This window comes from Stegodyphus dumicola, chromosome X1, assembly GCF_044657685.1.
Source record: "Stegodyphus dumicola isolate Sdum_Otavi_A_Nest chromosome X1, ASM4465768v1".
Lineage (NCBI taxonomy): Eukaryota > Metazoa > Arthropoda > Arachnida > Araneae > Eresidae > Stegodyphus > Stegodyphus dumicola.
In genome coordinates this window covers 108,905,525-108,918,949 of record NC_140780.1, presented here as the reverse complement: position 1 = coordinate 108,918,949, position 13,425 = coordinate 108,905,525, and the positions used below count along the sequence as shown (strand labels likewise).

At 36.3% G+C, this 13,425-nt stretch overlaps 1 protein-coding gene across 1 annotated transcript in view; it reads right to left on the bottom strand.

Annotated features, from left to right (window-relative positions):
* Positions 1 to 12,744, bottom strand: part of LOC118185174 (heart- and neural crest derivatives-expressed protein 2-like) — a 54,321-nt gene extending 41,577 nt beyond the window's left edge. Inside the window, exon 1 of the mRNA XM_035354995.2 lies at positions 12,041 to 12,744. Within this exon, the coding sequence (XP_035210886.1) occupies positions 12,041 to 12,517 (477 nt within the window). The 5' untranslated portion in view covers positions 12,518 to 12,744. The remainder of the gene's footprint in view (positions 1 to 12,040) is intronic.
* Between the last annotated feature and the right edge of the window lie 681 nt (positions 12,745 to 13,425).

Sequence of the window (13,425 nt, the reverse complement as noted above, 5' to 3'; positions counted from 1 at the left end):
CCCCCCCCCCCGCTTCCTGCTCTTATTCTCAGATTTTACAAATATAGTAGAAATGAAGTGTGTTAGTTTCGCTCTATATGATCATGAAGATATTTTTGTGCGGTTAGAAATACAATCAATAATGAAATAATCGTACCTTTTTAGACGTGTGTGTTAGGAACTTGCAAGGCCCAAGAAAGACTGGCTTGCGAAAAAAAAAAAAAAAAAGAAATTGAATTTCTATTCCAGAAAAGTTCTGTACCAGGAAAATGGGTAATTAAATTACATCCTCAGTATAATTTTGTTTCCGAGTATAAAATTTAAACTGGATGATATGGAATGAGATTTTTTCAATCAGAGTAATCTTGTAGCTTTCAAACCTGTAACAATACCAAGCAGCGACGTGTCGTCAGTAGACTAGAGAGACAAGGCTAATTCCTAAATATTTTATGTATTTTAACACATTCAAGTATATTTTTACCTAACATTCAAAAGCATTAAAGGAACATCATTTTGTCTCTTTTGAAACCCAGCGAGTATTGTGGGATTTTCGCGGAAATGGGAAAAGGATTTTCACGGGGAATGAGAATGTCGCCGATTGGATGTGAGGAAGGACTACCTGGCTCTCACGTTACCCTAATGTCTTAGATATTTTGTTATACATAGTCTGTTTCGTTAAAATAGGTGCTTGAAAGCCGGTTGACAGTCCTCGCTATTTGCGACTGTCATCACCGCACAGCACTTATTTTCTGCACCTCATCTGAGACTGCAATTTAAGTCATTTAAGAATACCATTCGAGTGCTTTTCGTGAATCGAAAACACGTTCAACGAAATGGAGTGGGTAAAAAAATTCTGGCTTCTCGAATCGTCTGCTGCAGCTGTCATTTCCATGGTTAGGAGGCAAGCCGGATGGCGGAAAATGGCCTTGAAGTTCCTCTTTTAAGTTAGGGGTTACTGGCGGTAGGTAGTCAAAATTTTATTTTTCTCGTGATCTTTTATAAATGAAATTAATTTAACTTTTAGCTATATTGTCTTTCGTCTTCATGAAAGCGTTCTTACGGTACATGAACTAACGCGAAGTAAAACTTATTGGTTCAAACAGTGGAGGGGCAAGCAGTACGAAAAGCTTGTTCTAATACAAGAAATCATTACTGGAGAATGCATAAGCAACCTCTGATGCTGTTGTTCTATGACAGCGCATGCATTAGCTGCCAGTGTCGCTACGATCTTGATGGTTTATCATTTTTGTTGGGATAATGTTTTTTCAAAAGGTATCCAAAAATAATGATAAAAATTAGATCTACTCCCCAAGCTCTCATCTGAACAAGCATGAAACATTATACACGTTATTTCAAAGAGGAATGTTATATAATTTCAAAATGATTAATGTTATGTGTAATAAAAGTTATCCGTTTAGCTTGCCTTATGCTCTCTTGCTGAGATAAAATGTTTTAGCTAATTATTTATCTTTTATGACATCAAACAGATTAAAGAAATGATTATTTTTTACGGTTGTATCATTCTGACTTCCCTCTTTATCCAATTTTCATAAATTCATCAGAGCATTTTAACCATTATCGTACTCATTCATCTTTAAATTATATCATTAGTGTTTATATTCAAAATATAACCTTAAGCTGGCCTCCTTAAGATAACCACTTCTGAAAGAAACCAGAAATTTTGCAAACATAAATAAAGACAATTACTGAATTTGGCCTCTCTAAGACGACTACCACCATTCTCCATGCGCGTTCGTTTTAGAAAGGCTCATAATTTTCTTCATACATATTCCTCTTCGGTAAAAAACACGGTGAGTTTCGTCAACTGGGATTAACCGTAATAATAGAGCATTTATTTAAATAATCATTGCAGTCAAACTTCTCATGGCGGCTGCTTCTTAAAGTGCACAATATTTCTGAGAATATCAATGTGTAATGATATCAAATATCACCAGCAGCCATATTTCCTAAGGCGACAACATTCGCAGAGGTCAGAAATCCTTTGCCACCGTGGGGTTAGTTTGGATGGTTTACTACAGCGAAAGAGAACTGGAAAAAAAAAAAAGAACTCAGCTAAGAGTACTTATTTATTTCTTGAAATAATACGATTATGTTTCAAACCCTTTTTTTTTAAGTAGTCAAAATTGTCTTATCCTGCATTGGCTTTGAAAAAATATGGCTATTTTTAGCTTAATGCAATGTTCCAAGCCGCTCATGTGAAGCATTCTGTATTTTAAATAACATTTTAAGGAACAAATTCAATTATTTTATCAAAAAGCATTTTGAATTTTAAATAACCTATGCTTGTTCAGCAATATTAAAGGTATATTCTTATTTTAATCAAACGGTAAGTATGATTTTTGGAGTGAAAAAAAGTTAAATCTGAATAGAAATGTAACAATTTTTTATATACATTCTTAGACAAAAAAAAAAAAAAAAAAAAAAAAAAAAAAAAAACACGACGCACCAAGAAGGAGTTATCCGAATGGGACGAAAATGGGTAGAAGTGATGTACATGTACAGAAAAACAAATGATTACAGTTTGAGAAAATTTGGCTGATTTATTGAAGTGAGAGAGCATCACAAAGTGAAAAAGTCAGTAACGCGTTTGTCCACTTCTGGCCCTTATGCAAGCAGTTATTCGGCTTGGCATCGATTGATAGAGGTTGCAGATATCCTCTTGAGGGATATCGTGCCAAATTCTGTTCAACTCGCGCGTTAGATAGTTAACATCCCAAGCTGGTTGGAGGGCCCTGCCCATAATGCTTCAAACGTGCTCAATAGGAGAGAGATCCGGCGACCTTGCTGGCCAAAGTAATGTTCGGCAAGCACTAAGGTAAGCAGCAGAAACATGTGCAGTGTGGGGGCGGGCATTATCTTGCTGAAATGTTAGCCCAAGGTGGCGTGACATGAAGGCCAACACTTCGTCGACGTACCGCTGTGCTGTAAGGTTGCTACGGATGACAACCAAAGGGGTCCTACTATGAAATGAAAAGGCACCCCAGACCATCACTCCTGGTTGTCGGCCTGTCTGCCGGAAGACAGACAGGTTGGTATCACACCGCTGCCCGAGGCGTCTCCAGACTCGCCTTCGCTGGTCATCGGTGCTCAGTTAAAAGCGAGACTCATCACAGAAGACTATTCTACTCCAGTCAGTGACATTCCAGTGCGAATGAGCCCGGCACCACTGAAAACGGGCTTGACGTTGTATAGAGATCAATGGTAGTCGGCGCAATAGGCGCCGTGACACCAGCCGCCTATGGTCCTTCCGGTCACTGAAGCACTGGTTGCACGTACAATCGATGATAATGATGCATCTGGGGCTGTGAATGCCGTTCTGACGACTGCTCAGTCTTCATATTCCTGTCGTTTCTCTAAGCCTACCGCTTCCTTCTTGACGCTGTGTGTGGCCATGGTTCACCCATTCCTGCCAACATCGTCTAATAGTGGCATCGCTCCTGCTCAAATGTCAAGCTATTCGTCGATAAGACCAACCGGCTTCTTTGAGTCCAACTACACGACCTCTCTCAAATTCTGACATCTGCGCATATCTTTAGCGCACCTGTATGCGAGGCATAGTTACTGTCTACCAAAGTACACGGAATGAAATTCGTAAAGAATTTATGACCTGGAATCGTAATTTCTCCTCTTAAATATCCTGCCAGTTCAGTTGCGCAGATCAGATGCGCTGTAGCGACAACCGTTCATTCACTGGCAGCCAAAATTTAAAATTTTGCATTTTCCGTCGAAACCTGTATGCATATCAATTTGAGTCCAATTTGCTTTATATCGTCTCGGTGCGTCTTTTTTTTTTTTTTTGTCTTAGAGTATATCTAGATGATTCTAACGGATTTATCCGGAAACTTGCAACCGTCTCAATTAAAATAATTATTCCACTGTTTAGAATTACACTGAATATAAAATAATTAGCTAACTTAACAACAGAAACAGCAAAATTTTTAAACCAAAATACTACTGAAATTATTACTAAAACTTTTAGTATTTAAAACAAAACTGTTTCGTAATGTGGAAGAAAGGCTAATAATGATGATACTGATTAAAGATATAAACAGAAGATACAAAAACTGAAGTTACAAATTGAAGATACTGCAAAAAATAAATATACAGTTTTTAAGCGCATACACGGCTCTTAAATCTCTCAGTTAAATAACTGTGCTTAGTTCTAATTTGAAATAAATAAAGATGTCTCGTTGAACTGTTATGCCTGAAAGATAAATCATACCGGGTGCAAGGCCACGCACACGAGATATATACAGGTAATTTAATGTAATGTTATGCTACGTAATGTAAACATAAGGAAGCTAAATGTGGAAAACCTCAACTACGAAATTTTACATAAAAAATTCTAGTTTAAGTACTTTTGCATGTGGTTAAAGAGTTTGGCTTGATTTGGTAGCATAAAGTAGTTCCAAACCCCAACAGGCTTTAAGCGAATTATCCCTGCTCTGAAATTAACTACAGAGACTTGGAAAGAGTTCAAAACAACCTTTTGAGAACTACAGGTACAAGCAGAAGCTAGGCCAGCACCTCTGTAATACCACAGATAATTGAGGTGCTGAACCTATCTAACTGTTAAGCTTCTGCCCCAATTTTGTGATAGATCAACTCGGGGGAGGGGCAGTCCGAGTGTCTCCAAACCCTTTTTCCCTACTAGCAACCTCTCGAGAGGATTTTTAGCTCGCCGTGTGTTTTGAGTGTCCCCATGCCGCACGGACACTATATGCGCGTACAAACATCCATGCCTTCTCCGGGATTCGGACCCGGTCCCATCGGCACGGCAGTTAGTGTTACTAATCAACTAAAGTAACTGTAAAATTTAAATTAAAGCGTAGACTAGAAATCAAAGACTACACAATTAAATTGAAATCGAAGTTGGCCCAAAACTCTAACCGGCGTGACAATTTAAATGTCGGCAGCAAATAAGGTAAAGCCGAATAATTACGAACTTAACCGAGATGACAAAACTAAAGTAACATGACCTCCAGAGGCAGACACATGAACTGTTACAATCCAAAAGTCTTAGCTTAAATACTCCGTAACTGATGTACATTTCTGATGAGATAACGGAATGGAGAAGTTACAGCAAAAGCTGAAATTATAAATAACTGGTTAATTTCAATAATAAATGCTACATGGTGATACTTCAGAAGCATTCAAAATTAAACACGAAGGGCTTCTTTGACAATTTTCGCCCATACTCCACCAAAATGAAGTAGTGATTATCCGAGTAATTTTGGTTTATGAGGATGGACTTCTTTGGAATAATAAATTTAGTTACGGAAAAGATTTCTCTTGTCGACATGTTTCCTCCGGAATCCAAGTAATTATTTCACTTCTGTAGTGTTATATTAAAAGGTGCCACATGAACAACATTGATGCAGTCAGAAAATCTCAAGCGATATTTAATCGCACAATTTTTTTGAAAAACGATGTTGCTCATAAGAGCTCAAGGATATTACGCATGCATAAAAATAATACATAAAATAATATATGAGAGCATAAAAATAATATACTTAAGAAGATGTGCATTTCTACTAAATATAATAACGCTGAGTTGATTGTAAGTATAATAATAAAGATCAAAATTTGGAAAATAAAATTTTGGAAATATTACGTATTTTATCTCTTCTGAATGCAAGCACTTCTTGCGGGTAAGATTTCAAGTTCGTTCTCCTGATTAATAAGACACATACAGGATACGCAAGAGTAGTGAAACACTACGCATCTGCCTAATTTCTGTCCCTAAAATTGCCAGCGTGGATAAAAAGAAACCTGATAAAAATGCTTTTAACTAAAATCATCTCATAAACACCATCACGTCTTGAATACAAGACGAAAATTTCCCACAATTTCCTTTACTCATATTCAGTGTAAAATAGATTCAGTTTACTGGAACGAAAAGGAAAAATTTAAATATTTTCTGCCACTGTGAGATTAATTTATGCAGAATTAACTGGGAATGTTCAGCCTTTTCTAGGAGAATATTTCTCATTCCGTTTACAAAGGTCCATGATTTTATTTTGAACAATGTTAGGTCACGAATGTATTTTCAGGCAGTTGCTAGTCATAAAACATTTCCTAATTATGAAAATTATCGCACATTTTTAATATTACGCGGGTAGACGGGTGCTTATTAATGAAGCACACGCGCTGTTATCACTTAGAGCAGAGTCACACCTTATCACTTAGAGCAGAGTTTCTTAAACTGTGAGTCGCAACTCCTGCGGGACCTGCCTCAGGGTAGCGCCAAAAATTTTAGCAGTTTTGATATTTCTTTAACTTATTATAATAATTTTACAATTGCCAAATATTTTTACACAATATATCTGAAAATAGATAAAGATAAGACAATACAGACAAAGGAAAAACGAAAACGTTTCGACGCATTCTTTTTATAATATAAACGTTCATTTTCCTTGCTTTGCACGTGACGCTGTCATTTCGTCTGTTACTTATTTAAAATTTTCACATTGTTCTATGTCTTAAAATTAGAAATTAAAGTAAATGCCCTAAAACTGCAATAGTATATTACAGTACAAGTGAAAAAAGTGACAGTTTCACTCACGCGTGTGTCAGATTTAAGCAATTTATGGGGTTCCTCAAAATTTTCGTCAATATTAAAGGGTCCAGGGTTCACGAAAAAAATCTTACTGATAAAAAGGAGTCACGACTGAAAAAAGTGTAAGAAGCCCTGACTTAGAGGAATAATGACCATGTATTTTATCATATACAACCTATGTAAGTGACCATGTGCTCAGACCTTTTCCACTGGGAATTAAATGTGAAACTAAATATCTAATAAGTGTAATATCTAAGTCTCTGAAAGACTTTCTGGTTATTGGTTAATTTGTTATTTGTTTATAAATTAAATTTAGTAAACTTAAGTTCACTGTTTCATACTTGGCAAATCTGAGATACTTTTTTAAAATTTAGTGAGCTTAGCATTCTCTTCTGTGCTTAATAATCATTTAAAAATATGTCGGTTATCAGTACGATAATCGATTTAATGCCGGTGTGTTTTGGCTTTGAGGAGTTAAACCAATAACTAAATTTTTAGTCTTCATTCTTTAGTGGCAGATGCGATGCTTGCAAACATATTAATATCACTTATTGTTAAGGTATTTCTTCCGCCTTCCTAGCGTGCCTTCGTGGTGTAGTGGTCAGCACACTAAGCCGGTATTTCAGAGGTCCGTGATTCGATTCCCAGCGAAGGCGGGTGCTAATTTTTTATCTCTTCTGCTTCCAAAATACCTAATGTCTCTACAAGTGGCGCCCGAACTAAAAGGGTGTTAGATGATGATTCTCCTCACCCAGGATTTGGCGATTGGGTCACCTAAAAACCCCAGTCCCCCTTTAAAAGGGGGACTATATAAGGTATTTCTCCCACCTTCGTAGCATGCCTTCGTGGTGTAGTGGTCAGCACACTGAGCCGGTTTTTCAGAGGTCCGTGGTTCGATTCCCGGCGAAGGCGGTAGCTCATTTTTCATCTCTCCGGCTTTTCCAATTAACCTAATGTCTCTACAGTGGCGCCTGAACTAGGAGGGTGTTGGATGAGGATTTTCCACACCCACGATTTCGCGATTTGGTTTCCTAAAAGCCCAGTCGCCCCTTGAAAAAGGGAAGTATATAAGGTATTTCTCCCACCTTCTCAGCGTGCCTTCGTGGTGTAGTTGTTCTGCACGCTGGGCCGGTATTCCAGAGGTCCGTGGTTCGATTCCCGGCGAAAGCGTTTGCTAATTTTTCATTTCTCCGGCTTTTCCAATTAACCTAATGTCTCTACAAAGTATAAAACTAGTTTATATATTTCAGCTATATGTTACTTATAATAGAACATCATCGAAAAAAAATGCATTGAATAATGCACTGAATATAAAAACATAGTACTCCAAATCTATTTAACACAATAAAAAGATTCAGACTGGCGAAGTAATGTGACATAAAATGTAGTTGAGTTCTAATGACTTGGTTCAGAGATGTAGAACCAATCATTTCCGGTCTTCCCTAGCATCGCAGAAAATGCATACTCAGGTGTATTTTATAAGCATAAGCCATAAATATATAGTAGTCACTATGTCCAGCAACAGTGCGTACAACTGCATTATTCAACGGACTAAAATTTAAGAGTTTCGAAGTCTATTGTGCAACAAATGGAACAACTATGAAGGCTAACTGCAATAATAATGCCGACTTGCGTTATATGCAATTTACGTACATTCAGTTACATGTGCGTTAAAACTTTAACATTAAAACTGAATCCTACCAATTAGAAATACGAAGAACGCTGTAAAGTTGTAGAGACATTAGGATTTTTTTGGAAGCAAGAGAGATTGAAAAATTAGCAAAGCCTTCGCCGGGAATCGAACCGCGGACCTCTGGAATACGCGCCCAGCGTGCAGAACAACTACACCACGAAAGCATGCCAAGAAGGCGGGAGAAATACCTTATAAAGTACTCCGAAGAAAAGTAGCGCTAGTCCGTACAATTACTTCTTTTTCCGACCAGCATTTTTAAACAACATTCAAGCAGTTAATTTAATCATTTGCTTATTACCGTCAATGGCTTGCATAAAATTGATGACATACCTAACTCGAAACCTGAACTCAAAATTTGAGAACTGAAACTTTTTCAAACTTAAATCCAAACCTTCCATATTGTATAACTGCGCACTTTTGCCTATCTTCCTGCAACGACACTATTTCGCTGTGCTCTCTGCCTGATATATATTAAGTCTAATAATAAGACTGATATATATTAAGTCTAATAATAAGTCTAATAATATATTAAGTCTAATAATCTGCCTGATATATATATCTCTGCCTGATATTATTATCTCTGTCTGATAATATTTTTGTAAGAGTAAAAATGTAAATTTTTTTAATAGGCACTATTAGAGAGCCAAGTGAATTGTGCTTGGGTGTGATTGCTAATTCCAATGTGAATTAAAATAAAAATTGGAATTTATTCCGCCTCTACTGCCAAGTTTCCTAATCATTACGGAATCAACATTTTAGCATTCTACGCAATCATAATTCTTCCTCTTCAATATGGATCTACTTTCTATGAATTCTTCGTACTACGCAATCAACATTGCTACGCCTGTCTTTCTTTCTTTTATTATATATATCTATATTAATAATAAATATTGCAATTTCTTCCGAGGTTAAACAATTTACAAATACGATTTACATAAAATTCAAATTACGTTCAGGTTTAAGGAATGCATTACTTACGTAACTAGGGACTTAATGTATGATGCTATGACCATTACAAAGAGCACTAGGATATTTAGTTCCATTCAAATATCTGAATTATTCTGGTATATTTAATAGCGTTTTAAGTTAGGCATTTTAGAACCTGGGTATTCTTTTCTATCATATAGTATTTTTGTTTCAGATTAATACCCATTTTTTTAAGTTCTCATGTTGCGTTTGAAGGAAAATTGAACAACGCACTTCATTTTTTAAATTATTGCGTACAAAACCTTCGTAAAAAATTTATATGAACTAGAAGAACGTCTCAAAACGTTTAACTGAGTTATTCACCGAAACAAATTTTAAAACTGCTTCTTCGAATTACGCATTACATCGCACAGCAACATGGGCTCAAACAGAAAAATGGCCTTAAATATTAAAAGTGTATCTAAACAAAATCTGCCATTCGAGTCACGGCAATTAATCTGATGTTACGATAGATTTAACTCAAGAAAGTTTTGAACAATTTTAAACCACAGTTTCTATCTCGTAAAACCCCTCACTTACATTAAATCCTCGATTAATTTAATTGATTAATCTCAATTGTCAATATTTTGAGAAAGTTCAAATATGTAATTAACCTTCAGATAAAAGTGGCACACTATAAACTGCACATCTTAACAAGCTTCTGCCTTCCTCCTTTTCCATCCTATTTATATAACCAGGGAATGGAAACTGGTGTTGAAAAATAAAGCATTAGTATTCTTTGAGCTAAATTAGTGCAATTTGACATGTCTATAATGCAGTCAGTTACAATTCCAAGTCGCATCGATAATTTAATAAAAACGAGGGTCCAGGATTTCTTTTTCAGTAAAAACACGAATATTTAAAGACTAATTTTCACGACACAAAAACTGGAAAGATTTTAATCCGCTTGCCAAATCCATATACTTCAATTCTCCCCCTCCCCCAGGGTTTAAAGCGCCCGGGGATAACTGAAGAATTTGCGCCCCTTTCTGTGTGCCAAGAATGGAAAACATTTCATTAAAAAATTTCGTAGCATCAATTAGGCGCCCCTTGGATGTTGCGCGCAGGGACAGATGTTCCCCCTTGCCCCACTTTAGCTATGCCACTGCCCTTCCCCTAAAGAAGATATAATTTTAAAATATTTTAAGCGTGTTCTACTGTGACAGATATATGAATTATCAGAGAAGTAATCATTTCTTTCTGCTTTGGATTGCTGAAGAAGGAATGAGCTTTCCCATGGATTCTACTATGGATTTTTTCCTGCGCAGAGCGAAACTGCAAGCTAATTTCCTCAACTTCCTTAAGGATACTCCACCCTTTCAGAACTACCTTAAGTCCGTGAGAACTTTTAAGTGCACGAATGGACGAAATACTAGCGTCCGTATTAAAAGTCGTTTCTCCCTTTAAATGTCACGTTCTGTTCGAAAATGCTACGTTTTTATTTCACGTAATATAAATATTTTTGCGGATGAAATATATTTTAAAAAAATTGCAAGACGATATAAACAGATTAATTAAAATAATATATGTTGCTTATAACTGGACTCTGCCCAACAGATAATGTTTAGCTAAGTTTTAAATCAAAATTAGTTTTACTCAGATATCACTAAGAAATAACCTCGACACGTTCCTAAATTTTAATTATTTAAAAATTTTTCTTTTGTTTTCGCAGCTTTAAATCTTTTCTTCTCTTTTAAATATTTTTCGAACTTGAAAATATGTTTTGAGGCAACAAAATTGCTTTTTTAAGTATATGATAAATTTTTAACATTCAGTTCGATAAATCATTTACAGCAGAGGGATGTTGATAGTTAAGCTCCATCTACTAGTACCATGGTGGAGAAAGTGAATAGCTAATTTAATGGTAAAACTATTTAAATTCCCCTTCTTTTAATAACACTTTCAATTCAAAAATTAGTATGTATTAAACACTTCGTGTTGATTACAGTTTATCTATATGCTTTCAAGTCCACGTTAATTTTCTTCTACTCTTTAGCATTTAATTTTTTCACATGCTGTCATCCAGTTGTACAACTAATGCAATCAATATACACATTAACTACATTTAAAAAAAATTGTACGGAAATCATTTCTTTACAAGAGATTACAAAACTCTCAGACTACAAAATCTTGGCAGAAAGGTATTTAAGTGTTGCAAATAAAATTTCTTTTTCGATACTAAACTATCGCCAGAATGATATAACTCAAAGTGAAAAACAGTCATCACACGAACAAAATATCTCAACGATAATAAAAGCATCACTATTACCTTACATGCACCAAGAGAACCTAACGTTTTCTGTACAATGTGCAAGTAACATTTCTTCAAAAATTTGTGCCGTTAAAAAAAAGGGGGAAAAGATAAAAAAATTGTAATAGGCCACTTCTTTGCTGTACATCTTCAGTTACAATAACTTATTTTAATTTATAAACTATGCAAACATTTTTGAAAAAATATATTATGTAATTTATACAATATCTTCGTCGGATTTCATTTAAAACGTAACTGTTAGGAATACCTAAAAAAAGTAATAAAGAAGGCCATTTCCATTCTCATATTTAATGGTACACTAATGAATACATGTTTCTTTTTTAGAGCCCACCCGTATCTTCTTACATCCCACTATCTAAATATCATGATGAATGAATCAATAGCTTCTCGTTCCTTGTGTAGATGTTACATTTGATGGCTTTTAAATCAGAGAGCTTTCAATTCGTATGCTTGGAATTTGCAGTTGAGAGAAAAGACTGAGAACTGGTGCATGACATTTTATGGAATATTCAGCGACAAATAATATACAAGGACAAAAATGTATACTTACCATTCCGAGTTCTCTTTTTTTAGTGTTGGAGATGTCGGATGATTTGGTGATTTCGGCCCGGAATGCTCCCGGAGTTTTACCGGATTCATCTTCTGCCAAGACATCCATTAAATATGCTATGTAACTAGTAGCTAATCGTAAAATTTTGATTTTGGACAATTTAGTGTCGGGAGGAACATAAGGGATGCAACCCCTCAATTCAGAAAAAGCATTGTTAATAGACAATGTTCGTCGGCGCTCTTTTCTGTTAGCCGTCACTCTTCTTTTGACGCAACGGACTGGCTCGACCCGCTCCGGTCGTGTAGTCGTCCGAGTGTCGGGAGAACTTACGAGGGGGGAGCTGATATCCGAACCGTCCGTGGAGAAAGCAGGCCACACGTAAAAAGTCTCCCCTCCAGGCCCGCACGTGTAATAGGGTGGATAGACGGTCTCCGAGATTTCGTGAGCAGGCTGAGACGGGCTCTTCAAGAAACTCATGGCCTAGTCGTGAATTGAGCTCTCATTCTGGGACGTTAATAAGATCCAGAGCACTCTCGGACAAAGGGGGAAAAGGAGACACGTGGCTGAGATGATGGAAGGGGGGTGCGAGCCAATCAAACAGCGTCGCAGCTACTCGATAAAGAAAAACCCTCATCCCGAGGTGGATGTGGCTAAGATGAACAACACGCCCATCTTCCTTCTCCGTTACATCACTTTTTGAAACACAGGCGCGGGATAACAATGCCTCCGAACTGCTGGAGCGAGCATCAGGCGGTTCATAAAAGAGAAAGCGCACCAAAAGAGAGGATTATTATTGCGATTTAACCGCGCAAAAAATTTAAAGACAGCATTCACAGGGAATTAGAAACTGATGAAACGTGAATTTGCTTCATGTCTTACAAAATTTAATCATTTAATTTTATCTGTCTTTTCATAAGAAATTATGAGTGCCGAAGAACTTCAGTTTATTCAAAAGATCAGACGACCCGATGCCAAATTAACTGATAACGAGGAAGGCACGCTTGCTCGTTACATTTTATAAACATAAATGAATCTCCGCTGTTAAAAGCTAAGGAGGCAAAGAAGCGCATTAAAAAAGTAACACTTATTTGTACTTATCTGTCACTCACCGAATAGATAAAATTAATGTAAACTGACTCCACTAATCAGACATACTAAACGTTAAAGCAGTTCTTTCTTTCTGTTCGGTTCGAAGATGTTTTTTAGAACACCATTTATTTTCTTTTCCTTATTTTTCCCCTTCTCATAAATACATCATCCTCATCTTGCTTTCTTTGGAATATCAGAGAAATAAGTCGTAACAGTTTTATAAAAGAAAATTCTTCTTAATGCAACTGCACATGAATCTAACGAAATTATTGCTTTTGAACTCTTTTGAACTTAGC